This window comes from Embiotoca jacksoni, unplaced genomic scaffold (assembly GCF_022577435.1).
Source record: "Embiotoca jacksoni isolate LCO1_2020_lvr unplaced genomic scaffold, fEmbJac1.0.p SCAF_18, whole genome shotgun sequence".
NCBI lineage: Eukaryota > Metazoa > Chordata > Actinopteri > Embiotocidae > Embiotoca > Embiotoca jacksoni.
Window position 1 is genome coordinate 5,513,717 of NW_027185318.1, and position 19,907 is coordinate 5,533,623.

At 43.1% G+C, this 19,907-nt stretch overlaps 1 protein-coding gene and 1 long non-coding RNA gene across 2 annotated transcripts; one reads left to right on the top strand and one right to left on the bottom strand.

Annotated features, from left to right (window-relative positions):
• Positions 1–9,690: 9,690 nt before the first annotated feature.
• Positions 9,691–12,899, bottom strand: sox11a (SRY-box transcription factor 11a). Its single transcript, XM_069152329.1, has one exon. It carries the CDS (start codon positions 12,656–12,658, stop codon positions 11,564–11,566), a length of 1,095 nt encoding a protein of 364 aa, XP_069008430.1. The 5' UTR covers positions 12,659–12,899; the 3' UTR covers positions 9,691–11,563.
• A 299-nt stretch (positions 12,900–13,198) lies between these two features.
• Positions 13,199–18,799, top strand: LOC138199985 (uncharacterized). Its single transcript, XR_011178376.1, has 3 exons — positions 13,199–13,317; positions 17,145–17,232; positions 18,410–18,799. It is a non-coding gene; the product is annotated as an uncharacterized lncRNA (long non-coding RNA).
• The last annotated feature ends 1,108 nt before the right edge of the window (positions 18,800–19,907 follow it).

Genomic DNA, 19,907 nt, shown 5'->3' on the forward strand with positions numbered 1-19,907 from the left:
CCGAGAGGGGGAAACACGGGCTTGACCTTATGCAACAATATAAAACATTGCTCGCTCTACAAGTAGTGGAGCTCAGATGAAGTTATTGATTATGCTCTTGCAAATATGGCGAGGTAAGGGAATGACACTCCACTTAGAAACCATCGCACAAATGTACCCTAAATCAGAAAAATGGAGGAGGGGCTGTTACTGGCATGGACGTCGGCCTTGGCGAGGGCAAGTACTCGTGCATTCGCTCAGTGTTTAATCAATGGATAAAACTGTCTATCCATTCCAGTATTGATGTTTCCTATGACAACTGCTTATCCACGTAGAGCAGGGAGACACCGGAGGCCCTTCAATCATCTGCCAGCTGAAGGGAGCACAGAGTGGAAGAGGTGGGGTGAGACACATGAATCTCTAATACTGCATTCATGCTGCATGCTCAATTATTCCACCGCCACAATGCAAGTTAAAGCAGAAGAGGAGTCAATCACTGTACACAGAGCACAGGTTCTGCCACTGTGGGAGAGCGCGGCTCGGTCATTCCCTCACAATGGCAGTTAATCAATATGGATCCACTCCTTTTGATCTGCTGCCTCTGACCAACAACAATCACTAACAACAGTATAATTGCAATGACCATAATGGCGCCCATTCTTATCATCTCGCGCCAGGTAAGGAGGAGGACGAAGGATGAGAGATAGCTGCAGACTATGTCTGTCACTCTCTTGCAAACGGACCCATGCACTACAGTTTACACACACTTCTGCATCATCATGCTCTGCGGTATTGCGGTATGGACAGTCCGTCAGTCGCCTTATTAATGTAATGTTTAGACACATATCGATCAGACTGCAGCGCTGATCAATCTGTGGTAAGGAAAGACAATAATGCCGAGTTCATCTCCACATTGTCCAATGTCTCTAAGGCACACAACGTGTCCTATACTCGTAGGAAACAATAATCATTACCCACTGTTGTGTCTGGAAACACGAAATGATTGAATTAATATCAATGAATTGTTCTTGTTATTGACTATTAATTAACTATTTTGGAATTCGTGTCCAGGCTCGTACATCACAAGCACAATATGAATGCGGGCGTAGATTTATTGAGTGCTAAAAGGAGCCTTATACAATGATGACAGCCTGCACCCATTCTAATAGGACCTGGATCACTTAACGTTTGATGACTAATATGGCTTCTTAATCTCTTTGACGCTGTGAACCTATGACAGATCTATGAGATGATAGAACAGACTGGTAACATAATAAAGGCGCCCTTCTTCTCACTCAGCATCTCTCATATTAATATTTTCATCCTGTAATAACTAAAAGCCATTTCATTACTCATTAATCAGTATCTGAAGCCGCCGCTTTCCAGTACACATAGAAATATGATCCTATGATTTTCACAGGAAGAGCGATGTATAATGACCCTGCAGCTGGCAGGGTAATAAAACACAGTATGCATGTTGTCTGTCAAGAGACCCCTACCTAGGCATGCCAAAACAACAGACAGGCCAAAGTGATGTACTAGACTAATTCCGAACAGTAAGATACAGACATTGCATCGTCAGTGCGTTTCTTCCAGGCCTATGTGACAATCAATACTTAAAACAACGGCGAGAAAAAATATGTGGAATCAGCATCTATGAAGTAAAAGAGCGACAAAATTGATTTGCAGAAGGTTCGTTCAAGCATTCAAGGGGATTTAAACAGTGCACAATGTTGCCAGTCAGATCACTCATCAAATCCATATCAACCTGTGGGCTTATGAGTTTGGGTGTTTATTAAAGTGAATGATGGGTAAATAAGATAGGTCAGCACAAAACAGCACATCCTGAAAATGTGGAGACATTGAGTCTGATTTATGCGTATGGTCATCTGTGTCAGAAGTTGTGTGTGTGTGTGTGTGTGTGTGTGTGTGTGTGTGTGTGTGTGTGTGTGTGTGTGTGTGTGTGTGTGTGTGCGTGTGTGTGCGTGTGTGTGTGTGTCTTGTTTGTGTGTTTAAATCAATGGTCATCCCCTGATACAAGATGGCCTCATAAATCACTGTTTGTTGATCACTTGTCAGGAGGCAGGGGCCTTATGGCGTTCTCCTAATTATTCCAGCTCACAGCCCCACTGGATGAATAAGGACAGGAATGCCAAAGCAAATCAAGGCCTTTCCAGAAATATGACCATAAAGGTGGTTTAGCTTGGATGGATGCGTGTGTGCGTGTGTGGGTGGGTGGTGGGTTTAGGCAGGTTGGATTCTAGGGTGCACTGAAGTGAGAAATCTAGTGTATGAGATATCAGTCACGCAATTCCAGTGTGCTGGAGGACTCTGTCATGACAGGAACAAGCCGGCTGCCTGATTGAAATTGGACAAATACACCTGAATCTGTTATTGTGACCATTCGATCACTTTGATGCCTTGTATCTCTCTTAAAAGACAATTTGACCACATCTTTGTTGCCAGTCATTGTCAACTCCTGAGTGGTATTGCCTTCGTGGACAATGACTCTCTTGAATACACGTTTGGGTGTTGCAGGCACGTAATTTTAGACCTCACATCAATGGCTGAATTATTATTTTTTTTTGTTTGTCTTTGTGCGTTTTTGTGCGAGCAGACTTAAGAGCCAACATGGGAAATGTAAAATCCCTCCGTTTCTGAGTAAAGAACTGTGTAATGACAAACTCTGTCAAACGGTAGGGCTAAGTGGTCAGGGTATAGTATTGCCTTTCAGTGTCATTAACTTTTCAGCAGTAAGCATGTTCCTGTTGCAACTGACCAAATTGCTTTAAATGCACAGCAATTACACGGTTGAAGCCGGCGCTTAAAAGATGAGTAGAGTATTTCTATAGTAAGGCCTAATGGGATTATTAGTGAGTTTTTATATGAAGGGAACTCGCAGCTCAAAGTAATACTGGAAGTGGGATTATACAGTATGTTTCAGTGATACACTGTAGCAGGCAGCTGGTCCTCGGGTTAATTACTGGATTACCCTTTTCTAATTAACAAATCTGTAAAGGGGAGTTTAATAATTCATCAAGTAACAGTATCGCATATTTTGTATTACTCCCTATTTTCCCTCTATACCAGTTTTGATGTTCCTTTCCTTTTTTTTTTTTTTTTTTTTTCACCTCAGTGACTAGTATGTGCGAGCATGCCGGCGGTAACACCTCGTTATTCAGAGGTAAAATGTGTTAGCTTGAGGCTTAAACATGGTCTTAGCATGTTTAAATCATGCTGCGCACATCACAGAGGCCATGCAGGCTGCAGCCTTTGATATATATTTGCAGCCTAATGTGTGGTTTTGAAAATCAATGAGCAGTCCTCTTTTGATCACAGTTGTGTCCCTCATCTTACCACTCCGTGGAAATAGTGCATGACTGTCCTGCCGCAGAGGTGAGTGAACATACAGAGAAAACGTGCAGGAGTTGACTTGACTAGCAAAAACACAATATTTATAAAAAAGAGTCTGAAGTGAATTACTGAATGCGGACTGACACTGTATTCAAAATATGTCAGGCAAGAATTGCGTTATGTTAAATGGACTTGGCTACAGTACAGTGTGCCTGTGTGTCTAATGCGCGACACAAAGTAACTGTTCTGTAGTGTCATGATTTCACAAGATACAATATGAAATGTCTGAAAGAGGGAAATGTAGGTCATTGAGAGCACCATCAAACAGCAGCGCTCAGGCAGCGGTATGCAGGCCCGCGTCTGTCTCCTGTATCCGTGAGGACATTCTCAACCGCTTGTGGGTATTTATAATGACCCAGTGACAGCATCCTTCTGCTGGCGGCTGAGGTGCTCAACAAAATGAATGACTCGGACCCGAAACAGAAGCGGTGGGTGTGTGTGTGGGTGTGTGTGTGTGTGTGTGTGTGCGTGCGTGCGTGCGTGCGTGTGTGCGTGTGTGTTTGTGTGTATCAGTGGAGAAGAGTGGGGCTACATGTCACATCTCTCCAGACACCATAGCTCGAGTCCCCACCGGGCGCAGCCACAATCTCAAACCATGCAGAACCGCCCATACAGGCTGCGTGCGCTGCATCTGTGCCAGTAACGCAGAAAAAATGTGCCTCTGCACTGTCTTGCTTGTCGTCCTGACCAGGCCACATGCACCACCGGCCTAAACCTCAAAGTCTGTGTCACGATGGGGACGCTGCAGAGCCAATAAAATCAACTGCTGAATCCTTAAGGAGGAGATGGGAGCTGCCGACTGTGTGCTCAACTCCCAGAGATACACATTTACTGGCATGTTCCCTGGCAATTTTCAAGCTGTAGGTTTTGGTGTGCTGGATATAGATTCAGCACGATGCAAATGAATTGATAATATGCATACATATGAATTATTCAAAAATGTGATTCATTTTGACCTTTTGGGGGGTTTAACATGCGCTGCAGGGCATAAGGGGGAGGGAAGGTTTTTTTTTTTGACGTCCCACTCAGGTTCTGGCATATTGTCATTTTTAGTCTCTCCATCTCTTACAGCAACATCTGAAGTTGTCTGTGCAGCTACAGTTGGACAGACCCATTAAAAACTACATGCAGTTAATGGACTTTTTGGCAGGAGTTGTCATTTTATAGAGGCGATCCTGAGAGGGCATTACTTTGTCTGAGTGTCTCCTTAATCACTGAGGTCAAGCATCCATCTGGCAATTGTTTGATTTTTCTCATTTGGTAAAACATGCATTGCTTTACCATAAATTCAAGATTAGTCAGAAGAGGGGAGCTGAAAGTGCTGCTGCGATTTGATAAATGTGTGCTGAAACTACTGAACGCACAATACATGAGAAAAATGTTGGTTTAATTTGTTGCAACATGTTTCATTGTCTCAATGAAGAGAAATGTGCATCGACATATCGATTTGACTGACTGGAGAACATAATTGCAATTCATTCTACAAAACACCTGGAAACGTGTGTTGGAGACTATTCCTCTCATCTGCTTTCTCATTGTGAAGTAACGCAGAACATTTTCTAACAGACATAAAAAAAAAATACTATATCAGAAAAATCCAGTCTTTTGAGCTCCATCCACGTTCATGTTCAAAATTAATTTGAGAAGAGTATGCATTTTTCTTCCCACATCGGCTGTATTAAGAAGGAAGCAGGGTGCCTGCCATCAAAAACCTTTCAGGATAGCAATCATTAAAACCTTAGCCCCCCTGGTAAGCAAGCCGTGCTTCCTGTATAGGGCCCCAGAGGATTCAGTGTGCTAATTATTTACTGAAGCAGCAAAGACTATCAAATGAGACCCAGTGTTGAGTCTGACTGTGAGGGGGTACCCTGACAGTGTAACCTGGGTAACATGCAAATAGGTGGAAAGGAGGTGTGTGTGTGTGTGTGTGTGGGGGGGGGGGGGGGGGGGGGGTACGAAAGAAAGAGAGGGAGGAAGCGTGGGGTGTATAATGGTCAGAGTAGTGCTCGGAGGAGTCGAGGTTCACTGGTGATTCAGGAAAGGTGGGGCTGCCAAGTGTTAGATTTCAGATGCATATGAATGACCAACTGCTGGCTCTGCTCTAGCTTTAGGCGGACGTTGCAAGGGCTGCCTTTGAGCTGCAGTTTCAAATGTAGATTACTGCCTGACTTAATCCTGCGGTGTGGAGGTTGGGGGTCATTAATGTCTGTTGTTGGTGTCATTAAAGTGAAGAGATCCAGAAGAGTTGGGGACCTTTCCTTAACTGACTTTTATTACAGCTACAGTAACTCGGGCCATGATTAGAAACAGAAAAACCCATTCAGATTCCTTAACGTTTCTCAGTGGTTATTATGCCCAGTGCTAGCAAAGTTTCTTTCAAGTTTATGTGTATAGCTAGACCAACAACAACTGATCAATTTGCATTCTGTAGGCTCACACCATAACAGCCGACACAATCGCACACAATCCCCGACTCCAAAAACAATGCTACAGTCTTCAATTCCTATATTTAGGAAGAAAGCCAAGCAGATTTAGAGAAGGAACTGAGCTCCAATAACACACCAATATCCACTTGATTTGGTTAAAGGGTAACAACATTATCTGGTGAAAAATAACTTCACAAACGCATACAGTGTAGACTACTGAATGATCCAAAGAAATGAAAACTACACCAAATGCATACGTAAACACACAAATGCGCCGCAATCTGGATTAAAAGATGATTCCATTTCTCACTAAAAAGCTAAAACATTATGACTGTTGGACTAATATAGTGGGCTATGACCTTTTGTCTTATTGGAAAGTGCAATGGGCTCCTGCAGCTGCTGTGAAACTCTAAGATAAATATCTAGCACAGAGTCACAATAAATTCCAAACAAGGTCGAGTAAATCCTAAACTGACCGCAATCAGGCCAGCCAAGTTGTGTGATTGCACTCTAAACAGAGCTAGATGTCATCACGACTTGGTCGTAATTGAAGCGAGTATTTTTTGACATGGAAAAGGCTCCATTTATTTTCTCTCACACTGGTGCAAACAAATTGTTGGACCAAAATCTGCAAAATGTCACCCAGAAAACTCTATTTACTGAATACTCAAGAGTCGGCTGTGAAAGGAGAAGCAGGTGTGCAACCGAGTTCCTGTCCTCTCGCCAGATAATTCACATGAGTGATGTGCGACCTCCAGCAGCTCCCCACAAAAAAAGAGTGACCCTCTCCCAATGAGATCTTACCACGTGTCAGGACAGATTCTGGGAGGAGTGACTGAACTGTTTGTTTTTGTGTCACCGAGACAATAGCACTGCCAGCTTAAACTGCTCACGACAACCTGCTGGGTCTGTTCTCGGTGCGGCGGCTCCCCCCAAACTCCTTTTCAATGTCTCATTGCCTTTGCTAAATAATAAAACTGCAGTGAAGTCGTGAATGGAAAATTAGGCAGCAGCGGACCATTGCAGGTTACTTGTTTCCACTTATTATCCATCACATTGCCTATTTTGTTTCCAAGCTGCATCAGTTTAAATCGGAGTTTAACTCTGTTTTACTTGAACAGCACTTCCCCCCCCCCCCTTTCTCTCCATTTCCCTCTTATCTCTCTCTTCCTCATGCACTCCCATCCAGTATGTGTGTGCACATGTGTGTGTGAGCCAGAGTGCTGAAACACCATGAGGGAATTGGGTCTCTGCCACCCCCACTTCTCACAAATGTGAAGGGATAGTAAATATCAGTGCAGCAGATGGGGCCGATGCTCCCTCTCTGCCTCCCTCCCATACACAGAGGGGGCACGGCAAATGGATAGCCATCAACAGCAGCAGGAGTCGCCCCAGGCCAAGACTGGAGCAGAGGACACGGGGACTGGACTGTTGCTCAGGCAGGCAATTTTACAGACAAATTCTCCGACTATCAGCAAGGGAACTGCAAACATTAGGAATGAGTGCTCATAAGGTCATTGTATCGAAGGTTTTATGGTATGCAAGCACACCAGGTAATAGACATGTTTGGGTTTTTTCATCTCGATCCAAAAGATAATAAATTGCATTCATGGTCCAAACAGCATTTTCTTTTTTTCTTTTTTTTTTTACCTGTTTGGATCATATTGCAAGACTGCGTTACACTCGGGACCAACTGCTGGTGTGTCATTTCAATAATCTGTCACACACCTTTCAGGATGTGTAGAGCACTGGCAGTGTGTAACAGCATGACACGCCTGTGTAGCAGAGCAGCAGAGGGGCTCTCTCGGCCAGAGCTGGTGTCAACACCACGAACAGATCACGAAGCAGAAAAATCTGGAGCTGATCGCACAAATCGTGTCCAGTCGTCAATTAACAGACAGTAAACAGGTTTAAATTTAGGCAGGCGGCGTTGTCATGAAACCTCCAGCATTGAGAGTATACATCAGTATTCCCACAGCAATACCAGACAGCCTCCCGCCGGGAGAAGAGGAGCACATGTGGCTCAACGATGACACAACATGGAATCTTACTGCGCAGCGGCATAAGCTAAGCAGTGATGTAATGCATCTGAGCTCACTGGGTGAGAGTCAGCAAGGAGGAGGGGGGAAAAAGAAAAAAAAGAAAAAGAAAAGATGTGAAGAAATCATATAACGGGCCTTATTATTACTGGATTTAACATCAGTAGGCTGAGACAGAGAGCGGTCACAGAGGAGGTTCAACTTTGGCACTGAGGCGGTATCGACACGCTTCAGATGTCCACTTGCAAACTGGGAGATCAACCTCCTTTGTATAGGTGTCACGTACAGCATTTGACTGTGACACCCTCGGTTATATGAATGATTTAAATGCTCAAGGGATTGGAAATTACTTTTTGTCGCCACAATAGCCCCCATCTGGAGGTGGGGTAAAGCTGGATTCCTTGGCAGACAGCATCTCACTCAGTGTCTTCTGAGTATTCTAGATTTCCATTTATTTATTTAAGGAGGAAATAGAGGGAAATTTCAACGGGTCACTAATTTCATTTCAGCGTGTACCACTGGCATTAGCCCCGAGCAGATATTTCAGAGGAACACAAAATCAATGTTGAGATTCTATTGGGAATAGCCCTGGAACCCATTAGCAACTTTGACCAATAGGTCAGGTAAAGTAATAGCCAGATAAATGTTTTATTACAGATTTGCAAACTGACTTAATGGGGAGGGCTAGAACCTGGGCAGCCATGCATGGCAAATATTCATCATTAGATTCTATTGCTGTAATGAACACAAATATCTCTGTGGCCGAGGCCTTTGGTTCTTTATATCTAATGTGTTAAAGGTGGGTCTCTTTAACCAGACCTCAGAGGGAACAAAAGGGCTGCATCTGTTGTCCTCCAGAGGCGCGCAGGCACACAACACTGCGAGGTTGTAAATTATTGTGATACTAATTGCATTTTATGTGACATCATATGCCTGAGATGTGTTACGCTATCGTTATCTGTCATTTTTAACAAACTGCTGCTGTACCAGGGACCACTAAAAACCCTGGGATCACATCCCTGCATCTCATTCTGAGCTATAAAATAATCAGCTCTGGTGATACACAATCATGTAATGTTACTGCATGCTGCACCACACGTCTGTGTCTATTTTCAAGAGCTAATTTCATTCTTATTTCCACAGTTTAACTGCTTTTATTTATGTTTTTGTTTATTGTCCTAACAGCTATTTTCTTTTAAATAACCTTAAATCCAAGGTGGAAATTAAGTTATAACTGGAGATAAATAAGAGCTATGCTACTCAAGGACTAACTGGGAACCACTGTTTATTTTGAGCCATCTTCACTATTCACACTGACCTAGTACCCGCTTGCCCCATATGCACATTGACCTAGTGATGAAATGAAGAATTAGGGGACTTTAGTGCTCCTTTCAGTTTACTTTTACATAATGAATTATATTTGTGGAAAACAGCCTCCATACTTTCGAGTATTTAAACACCGTCTGCCTGGAGTAAGTGCCATTAAGTGCCGTTGTTTATCCCTGGGTTGTGTATGTCACATTTAGACGTGGTTTTTTTTCAGCCCCCTGTTCAAGCTGTTCTGTGCTGGGCAGAGTGCTCGTTTTCTGAATGAAAACCAGACAGACTGAGAGCTCCCACACGCTGAGAGGAGCGGCTCCTGTTTCCAGCTCTGTTTCCAAGGGGACCACAAAGCCCACCAATCACATCGCTCAGCGCAGGCAGGCGGGCAATTCAATTTGTTAAAGCCGCAGTGTCCATTTTTTTTTTTCCAGGGAGGCGTTATGGAAGGAAAGTTAAACAAAAACAGCACATTTGTAAAGCAGGAACAGTAAAGCACCTCAACACTGCAGTTTAAAAGGTTTTCCTTTTTTTTTTTCCTTTTTATTAAATGCGAATTCACATGGTAATTTGAGCCCATCCAGTTAAGAGTATCCGCCTACATACAAAATAGGCATCATTCTGTCATCACATCCTTTTCAAACGCAACAAATAACACATTTGTGTACATATATTCACAAACTGAAAGGACAGTCGATGGTGGTAGGTACTTATTTATTAAAAGATGAGTCAAAGACAGATTCACACTTGGAATGTGAAGTAACTACTGCCTAGAACTTCCAACAAAATGTCTTGGCATATAATTAGGTCATATTCCAAAACCTTTTATCAAACAGACTTCATATGCAAGACCCACATAAAAATAAACAATATCTGCTTTTTTTAAGTGCAAGAAATAAAAAATACAGGTTTGTGGTTAATGTTTTTAAAAAAAGAAGGCAGTCTTCAGTTTCAAAATAAAGTTTCATTTCATGAAACAGGACTATGGAATGTTCTTTTTTGCTTGCTTGTTAAAACTAATGCCAGACCACCACTGTATCAGACTATGCCCTTTTGCGGAACTCTTTTTTGTCCTATTTTTCCCTAATTTGCAGTCAGGTTTGAGATGTTTGGTGTTAAGATATGCCCATCATCCAATCTTATCTGTCAACGAACATTCAAATTGTGATATCAATCGGTTTGAATAGTATGCATCACACCATGAGGCCATATTAAATCGTTTTGTATCAGTTCCAGCTGATTTGTTTATTTTCCTGCCTGGACAGGCTTCAGCATCATAACATGAAATGATGTTGACAGTGCACGAGTCTGTTTTTCCATCACTTGCTACAATTGTTGATGGTCTGTATCTTAAGAGTATATATTGCACAAAAAAATGAGAAGGGGGAAAAACAGTATGTGCCATAAAAAATACCAAAATCCAGTTTCACACCTGCGATTGGGACCCATCCACATATCACGAGTATGATATACATAAACTCCTAACTTTACTATATTACAGTACATATACAATCTTGAAACTAGTTCCAGCTCTGAGGTATGTGTTCCCCATGATGCCATTGTATCGTCTACAAATACTCAACAAATCTGCTCTACAACTGTACAAAACCTAGTTTAAAATCACAAGGCATTTTTGATGCAAGTTTTAATTTAACTTAATCCTTAAAACCAGGACTCCCTTGCATGCTAAAAACAAATGATAAAGGGAAGAAGTGCCTGAAACTCACTGAAAGCACAGTAAGAACATTCCCTTTTAACTGTACAAAAATATGCCTGAAAATATCTTACTTTTCTTTTAAAAAGATGAGGTCTGTTATGTATCAAAATGTTTCCTCCACACCTGTATTCTGCAGAGGTTTAGGCTGCTTAATTTTCCAAACCAGGAGGTAAACGGAATCAGTTACAAAAAAACAAACAAACATTTGCGGCATTTAGAAATTACATAAACCGTTGTAAAGTAACATCCTGAACAATTGTCAGTTCACAGATTTGCTTTGAGACAGTCCACAGTTCGTGTTCAGCTCCCTGCAGTTTTTTTGTTTGTTTTTAAGAGGATAAGATGCATAGAAGTTCACGTATTTTTCCCTTTGTGGTCCGTTTAAGCTGAACAGTAAATGCAGACCTACGAGGGAAAAAATCCATAAAACCCTGTCATGCTGCCAGATAGAAAAAAAAGTCTGCAGACTTTGCTTTTTTTTTTTTCTTTTTCTTTTTTTCTTTTTTTTTGCTACCAGCTTCATAAGCATCTCTTTCCTCAAACCTCACCTCGCCTCCTCTTCCTCCAGGACCCTTCAGGAAAACCCACAGGAGGCAGGGCTAGGGACAATTTGACCAGGACACATATAATATCATATCTCCCTTCTCTGTTATTACTAGAGGAACTGTTCAGTATGTGAAGACCAGGTCGGAAAAGTTCGCCTCCAGCCAGTCCCCGGCAATCATCTCACTGAGTTCAGGCGTGCAGTAGTCTGGGAATTCAAAGTGAGAGCCCAGGCTGCCCTCACTGAACGAGTCCAGGTCCTTATCCACAAGAGACAGGGAGAGGTTTCCTGAATTGGGGTTGCCCAGCTCCGAGCCTGGGGCGCTGGGAGCGAAATTTAAACTAAAGTCAAACAGCAAATCGTCCGCGTCCTCGCCAGAAGAGGAGCTGCTGCTGGACGAGGAGGAGGAGGATGTGGAGACCGACCTGGAGGATGCTGGTGAGACGGAAGCAGCGTGCAATGTGCTCTGCTTGGAAATGTTTTTGATATTGTAAAAGAGTCTGTTGTGGTTCCGCACTTCTTCGTACATGCTGGTCCCCTCGGACTCGGCCGAGGAGCTCAAAGTTGGGCTCGCGGGAACTTTGGCTACATTGTACGGCCTCAGGCGCTCCTTCTCCCCCGGCTTAATCCCCATCCGGTAGTCCTCTTCGTACTCGTCGTCGTCGTCCTCATCGGTGAGCTCACTTTTCACAGTCTTTGTAACTTTTAAACTGGGAAACACACAGTCCTCTCCGTAGCCGTGAGAGGACTTGGAGCCGCTCTTAGTCTTTATCTTTGAACACTTCTTGCTGGGAGTCTTTGTAATTTTACCGCACTTCTCCGGAGACGGTGCTGATGATTTAGAACTGTCGAGCTTTGGTTTTTTCTTCGGTCTGTACTTGTAGTCGGGGTAGTCAGCCATGTGTTTTAGCCGCAGCCTCTCGGCTTCTCTGATAAACGGGATCTTTTCGCTGTCCTTGAGCATCTTCCACCTCTTCCCCAGGCGCTTGGAAATCTCTGCATTGTGCATGTCCGGTGACTGCTCCATAATCTTTCTCCTCTCGATTTTGGACCAGACCATAAATGCATTCATGGGTCTCTTGATGTGACCGGTGGCCGTCTTGCACCAGTCCGGGTTTATCGCTACGGGGCTGCATGCCATAAATTCACTCTCCTCCGAGTCCGTAGCCTCCCTGGACATGCTCCCATCCGTCTCGCTGTTGTCCGTGTGCTGCACCATTGTCCCTCTGTTTCAAGTCACTTTGTCTCCGGACGCTGCAGTGTCTAACAGCCCCACACGGCCAAGACGGCTCAGCTCTCTTGTGTTTGCGCCGGTTCGTCCACGTCCTCTGCGTAATGTGTCTCAAGCTCTGCACTCTTTTTCCAGAGTTACAAACTGCCTTCTTAACTAGTTATCAGCTTTTTCATGTCCCCTGCGTCACAGACAGTCATCCAATCACGTCCCTTCCACTCCGCCCAGCAGACTCCATCCAAGACTCCCCTTAACCCTTTTATTCCTCCCTCCCGAGCTCTCATTGGAGTGGAGGTGGGGATTTGTGGTACACAGTGTCTGGGGCAACACGCCAGGCGAGACAGGCATATTAAACACACAGTTAGCACTATGCGCTCCTGAGATGAACATCGCGCACCAAAGCGCGCATAAGACTAAAGTCTTATTTCCTTCGAAAACATGTGAAGTTACTCCTCAGACAGGCAATTTTACAGATGTATCCGGGGGAAGAGATGTAGCTGTGTGATTGTTTGCTTTTCTTTTTTCTTTTTTTTTTTTCTCCCTCCCTTAGGTTGAATACTGAAGGTGGCGCTTGGACACTGTTGCAGGCGCCTGGATGTGTCGGTGCGTCTGCTTGTCTGCTGTAAATGGATACATTTTAGCAGCTGGTAATGGCTTCATACAAGACTTATGTTATCATTAACTTTGGTATAACCTCGTGCATTTCCCACTTATCTCTGAGTGGCCGAGTGTTATCACATTTTTATTTTTATTTTTTTTTTTTGGGGGGGGGGCTTGCTTTCTTTCCTGTTTGTTTCCATGCCTGAATTTGAATGAAGGAAATAGGTCAGTAGTACATTCTGCTTTATGGATCTTGTTTACAGTGAGTGCGAGCTCCCAAAACACCTGCAGCATCTCACAGGCTCATACTAATAAAACAAAACAAAAAAAGCCATCTCTAAGGAAATATGCAGACAAATATATTATTTATGTTTTGTGATGACATAAATCCCTGTATCATAAGATAAGTACAAAGACATGCTGTAGTTTTATTTAAACATATATTGCCAACATATATGATGCAATTAAAGCCAGACCACTCATTCAGTGGTAACATTGGGTGGGCAGCCCTGAGTTGAGCCCATACAGCCAGGGATAGATGGAAGGCGCCCTGCTGAGTTTGCTGTGTCAAGAGGCAGTGTAGCATCGAGCTATAGCGTCTCCTGCACCTCCCCTCCCTCCACTTTTCTTCCCCCGGTCCTGGGTGGTAGCCAGCAGTGCTATTGGAGGCTGGGGCGATAAGGCGTCCTGCTTCTTTTTTTTTTTTTTCCTCTCTCTCTCTCTCTCTCTCTCTCTCTCTGCTTCGTCCCCTAGAGGGCAATCACTTACCCTTTTGAAACCCTCCCCCTACCCAGCCACCGTATTTTCCCCAGCTGGGGCTTAAGAAGTGTCTGCACTGATACAGAGAGAGGCAGCTAGAAAGGCAGGGAAGAGGAGTGGAGAGCGGGCAGAAAGAAAGAGAAAAAAGAGGCACACAGGGGGAGAAGAGACGAGGCTAAGGGGAGCGAGGCAGTCTGACGGAGAGAAACGCAGAGATAGAGGGGTTCTAGCCTTTTCCATCCTTGGAACGGAGAGGCAACCCCGTCTCTGGGTCTCTCTCCCAGACAGAGATAGGACTGAAATGCTTTATCATGACCACCCTGTGCTGATTAAGCCTTATCAGATATACGTGTCAGAGCCGAGTCTCAGGAGGTTGGCGCAGGCACATGCATGTATTACTGTCTGTGTTTTTGTTCTTCTTTTTTTTTCTGATGGATTCATTTGAGTTCTATTTTATCTTCTGATAAGTTCAGATGTGGGTAAAAGAGGTAATTTCAAATTAACTGATAGCATGGTATCATATATATATGTATAATTTGTTTTCACATATTGGCTGCATATCTTGTAGGAAATTGTCCTACAGTTTCACCACATCGATGTCTGATACTCCGCTTGTGTATAAAAGAGCACAATTTATTCCTTTCTGCTTGGCAAAAGCTACTTTATAACACACAAAAAAACATCATGCAAAATAATAGTTTTACCTGCAGTATAGTACTTGGAATGGTTTTTGCAATTTATCTGATATCCCACCCATAGCCCGCTCCAGCCAGCCTTATCTCTTTATGCGCTGGTTTCATGCTGGACATGAATCACAGGACTGCTTAATGATGAGCACGCAGGTTGGCTGTCCTGCTCATTAGCATGGCTCATTATTGGCTGTGAATGAGGTGTTGGTGTCAGCCCATACAGCCCATGACTCATCTTAGGGAGGGTCTCATCGCCCATGCCTGCCTCACACAGATGCACCAATGCTACACACCCCCCCCCCCCCCCCCCCCCGACACCCACTCCCACCCACACCTCCTCCCATCCCACTCCAACTGCCTCCATTCAGTGACTGGGAGAGAGTGAAAGAGAGAGACTTGTGATATACTGAAACATGTAGCGTTTTCATTTAATTTTCACTCACTAGAGATTACATATGATTAAACAGTGAAAATCCAGAGAGCCGCATTATCACTGTGTGATTTCCAATACACTTTCCAATACCCCAAAGGCAGATGTTTTAATGCTTATTTGCTGCTTTTTGTGTCAAGGGAGAGGACATTTTATTCCAGAGCAATGGAGTGTTGAATTAAGTGATGGTTTTCATGTACGAACACTGAAAGAGGGTTTCAGGAGAAACAATTCCCTTTTGCATTGCTTATCTAAAAGCCCCCCAAAGCAGCTGCTGCTCTCACAAAGGGCCAGTGAAGCGTTAGATCAATACTAACCTTTGCTAGAGGCTATCTGATGCTCAAAATGCATGGATCCATCTCCTCTGCATAGCCCCGAGACAGGTGTGGACTTCTGGAAGCCCCTATCTGATGGCTTCACAATGGGTGAAGAAGAGGGGGGGAGGGGGCTAAAAGCGGGTGTTGAGGAAACGGGGGTTGTTTTGGTCGCACATGAAAATGCAAATTAACGTTTCACTTGACAGACACATTCCGTGAGTATCCTGTGTGCTCAGGTTTCAGTGTCTATTGCCATGCAGTGAACTGATATTTTCTAGCCCATTTAGTGGAGTCTCTTAATGGTAATCTGGTGCTATGCGTAGAATTTATGTAACAAGTTCCAGCAGTTTGCAAGTAGTTTCAGCCAAATCCACTCATGTCTCTTGAAGTCTAAATGGTAAGTCCTCTCTATCCAGCAGGCTCTTCAGGGCTGGCGGTGAAACCTAATATCAGCTTATGAATCTGAAGATTTATAGTTTGTACATTTATGCCGGTTACCGCAACCCGTTTTGTTATCTTTAACTTGCGAAATGATACTAAAACGAGCTATATCAACCGGCACCGCATTCGTTTCGCTGGCCGCCTGTTGCTATACAGTCTCATTCCTCAAACATCACGCCGTCTTCCCCCCTCTTTCTCCAGATAAGAAAGGCTTTGACAATGAGGAGGATCTCGCAGCAGTTTGGAGGTTGTTGTTTTACCACTTAAGTGTTTGGTGCCTCCAAGACCATTTTATGCCGCGTTGTTGCTTTACATTCTCGACTCAATGCAAATGTATCTCCAGGGTGTCAGGTTCTTTGTTGACCCCCTTGATGTGGCCTCTGTCTCTCAAGGTCCGATGCTTGGTGGATACTTGAGATTGGAGTATCTTGTCGTGAATGTAAACAGCTGACGTTTGAGTACCGTGCTGGAAATGTTTGTCACGGAGATACTCAAATACAATCAGAGGCCAAAGCGGCTAGTTCCCCGTGTGCACTCGAATTGCAACAATCCTCAACTCATTTAAAAGTGAGGAAATAGTATTTTGAATTCAGTGTATGTGGCACACTGAATTTTCTAGCAAATAAAAAAAATTGCAAAGAAGTTTTATCATTTTGCAAAAAAAAAGAGACACGATAAGGACTGATTTCAAAATAAGTAACATCGCCCTTTTGCTTATAAATGCACAGTGGTGAAACCTATCTAAGGAGTAAGCTTACTCAAGTCCTGTACTGTAGGTGCATTAGGGACTTATTAACTTATGCTACATCACACTTCTCCACGTTTCAATAAGGCTCCAATTGTGCTGATATTACTGCTGTTTCTCAAGGAAAGGATCTGCACACTACATCCACAACTGATGATATAACCAAATTCAACAAGCTCACCATTAACAACTCGACCACTCCAGCCTGCATTAAACCCAGAGGGAGACTATAAACTTCCAGTCTAGCCAGTGAGAGACATGAGGACCAGTGTGGGTGTAGGACACAAGTAAATTTGTAACTGAGTACTATATGACTAAGGCAATTATTGTGCTCAGGAATGTGGGATATGTGATGTAGACGTTTAGTAGCTGTCTACTAAGAAACAGCCTTTATACAGGTGACAACTGTTTGAATTCTATAAGGAAGCATGAAAAGCCCTCCTGTCTCAATTCCTGTCTTTTCCCCTCTCTCTCTCTCTCTCTCTCTCTACAGTACTGACATGTCCAACAAAGCAACAGGAATCCACAATGGCCTGAAGGAGATGACATCATCCCGGAGCAACTCTGCCTTACACAGTACAGTATGTTCTACGGTAATCATATTGCCATGTCATTCCCCGTAAGCTCCGGCCATTTAAATCCTTTAATTATATACCAGAAGCAGTGAAGTGGTGTTTACTGTAAGAGTCCAGCGTATACCTAGTTTTGTACTGTAGATTGTGTCTTGTGTTAATAAACTTGTGTGGAGGAAGTGCCCTGCGGGCACCCACAGCCACTGTAATGAGAGTGTGTTTAGTCTGGAGACTGTGTAGGACTAATGCTGATGGATTGTGTGGCTTCAGGTCAAGTCTTACTCTCTCACACACTGGTAGGGACTATATAAAAAGCTAGGGAAAGTTTCATTTGTACCACTGTGAAACGTAATGCACGACAATCCAAGATAAAAAGGATTATTACTAGGCTAAAACAAGCTGGAGGAAAACTACATATCAAAATAACAAATGAGGATTTTGTTTACAGTTGCTGGCTGTTTGCTGGTGGAGTGGTAAAATAATTAATCAATACTATTTAGTCACTGCAGTCACACAAGCATCAGCCTGAGAGAAATAGATCTATTGATCATGTTTCACTCAAGCAGTTGATTTCTAAGAAGCAGGGAACTTTTCCCACTGAAGCCATGCGGCTCTGCCTCCCCGCCGACCAGCCCAGACTTGCCCCCTCACGAGATAAGATAGTGTTGACTACAGGCCAGTCTGTGTAGAGACTGTGGGGCCTCCGCCGTGCTTAGTCACCCTCATTCGCATCCTGTACTCTGAAGTTTTACTGGTTTATGATCTTTGCACCGCCAGTCGAATAGTGACAGTTCAAAGCAGCATGACAAATTGAGAATCCATGCCCCGTGGACAAATCTCAGACAGGATTGTGTTAGATCCTTAAGGTTTTCAAATTACTCGGCAGGATAACCCAAACTTCAAGTTAAAGATTGTTTTTTTGTTTTTTTTTAGCTCCCTTACATTTGTTCTTATTGACATTTAAGGTTAATTCATTACCATAAAGAGTAATGCTTATGCGATGACAGCTCTAACTCAAAATCTGGTGAATCTGTCACACATTGTGCTCCGCACGTGATCGCATTTTTTTTTATAGCCCTTAACTGGTATTTTTTTATGTTCCAGACCATAGAGTTTATATTATTACGAACACAAGACTATTTTAGCTTGCTTGTCAATAATGCAATGTCTATTACTTTTTCAACAGATGAATGAAAGTGATTTAGTCACAAGCTCTATAGCACTGCGGGAAATCAGCCACATCAATCAGGCTTTAACCTTGAAAACAAAAACAAGAAGAAATGGACCCACGAAGAGACAAACACCTGAAGCAAATCTGAGCATTCACTCTTGTTTGAACAGTGACCAGATAAGATAGCTCAAAGTTATCGGCACAAGATGAATTCCCAGAGGAAACCCCAGGAGGGGTTTCATCAGTGTAGTCGGAGGGAGAAAATCAATCCTTCAAACCACATCTAGTGACAAATAACCACGTAAAACTGAAGCAAAATTAGTTGGACCTTCAACAGCATTAATCGGCCACAAACCAGGAAGTCGAAGGAGATAAAGATGTAAAGAAATCCTGCGTGACAATAAAACAGCCCAAGGTAAACACTGTGCAAATTTGTAAACATAATCATAATCATGTGGACCAGAATGAAAACATATTTTTTTCCCCAGTCATAAGGCCAACTCCGATCTGACATACAATTCTGAAATCAGACGGACTCCTCTTTGGCCTCTTTTCCATAATCATTCAACACATTCACTCATTCATTTTGACATAAAAATGAGAACTGCCAAGTATTAGAAAATGTATCATCTCATAACTGGACTTGAACTTCTTTAAAAACCAACGGCATTCTATACAGAAGGTCAGCTCAATATCAACTTTTATATGCTGGCTGAATCACAAATAAAGTTTTCCTCAAATATATTTATGCTCTATAAGTGTATGTCTGGAGAGACCAATAGCGCCACAGAAAGGGGAGGAAACTTCAATAGAGTCCTGTGACTTCCTTTTTACTTTGCATTACGTATGCACATATAGACTGGTATTTTCCTGAGCTTTCCATCCATATCAGAGTCTCAGTATGTCCTCTCCATATACTGACTCACTGCCCTTTCCTTCATGTCTCTTAAGGATTTCTAAGACGGGCTTCAAGAAAGATTTTCATAAATGTCCTCTTTTGCAAATCCTCCACATCCCTCCGAATACGCCAAGAACCATCTTTATCTTAACAGTAAAGGTCACTGGAGGAGACTTAGGGATATGGAAAGGCTAAGCTGTGTGCATGGGAGACACTCTCCCAGAAGTCTATCTATCTATTTATCTATCTATCTATCTGGAAATCAATAATAGAAGGTTTGGTAATGAGTGTGTCAAATCACAGTCGCAGACCTTCTCAGGTGTGGCAAAGCTCGGTACCTTCATCACACTTTGGTCTCATGGTGTCCTCATGGCATGAACAAGTTCAGGATCTGGCTTTTGGAAGTTCCAGACAATAATATTCTCACTTGAAGTTAAGTGTTACTATAGATATTGTTATACGTGTCAGTAGTCACAACCTCTCACCCTTGATTGCATACGCCGTCGTGATTAGACACTGATTATGTTAATATGTGTATGATATTCTTTACTGATTATGTTAATGTATGGAAGTAATCCACACCTCTTTAATACAAAATGAAGCAGGCTTTATCCC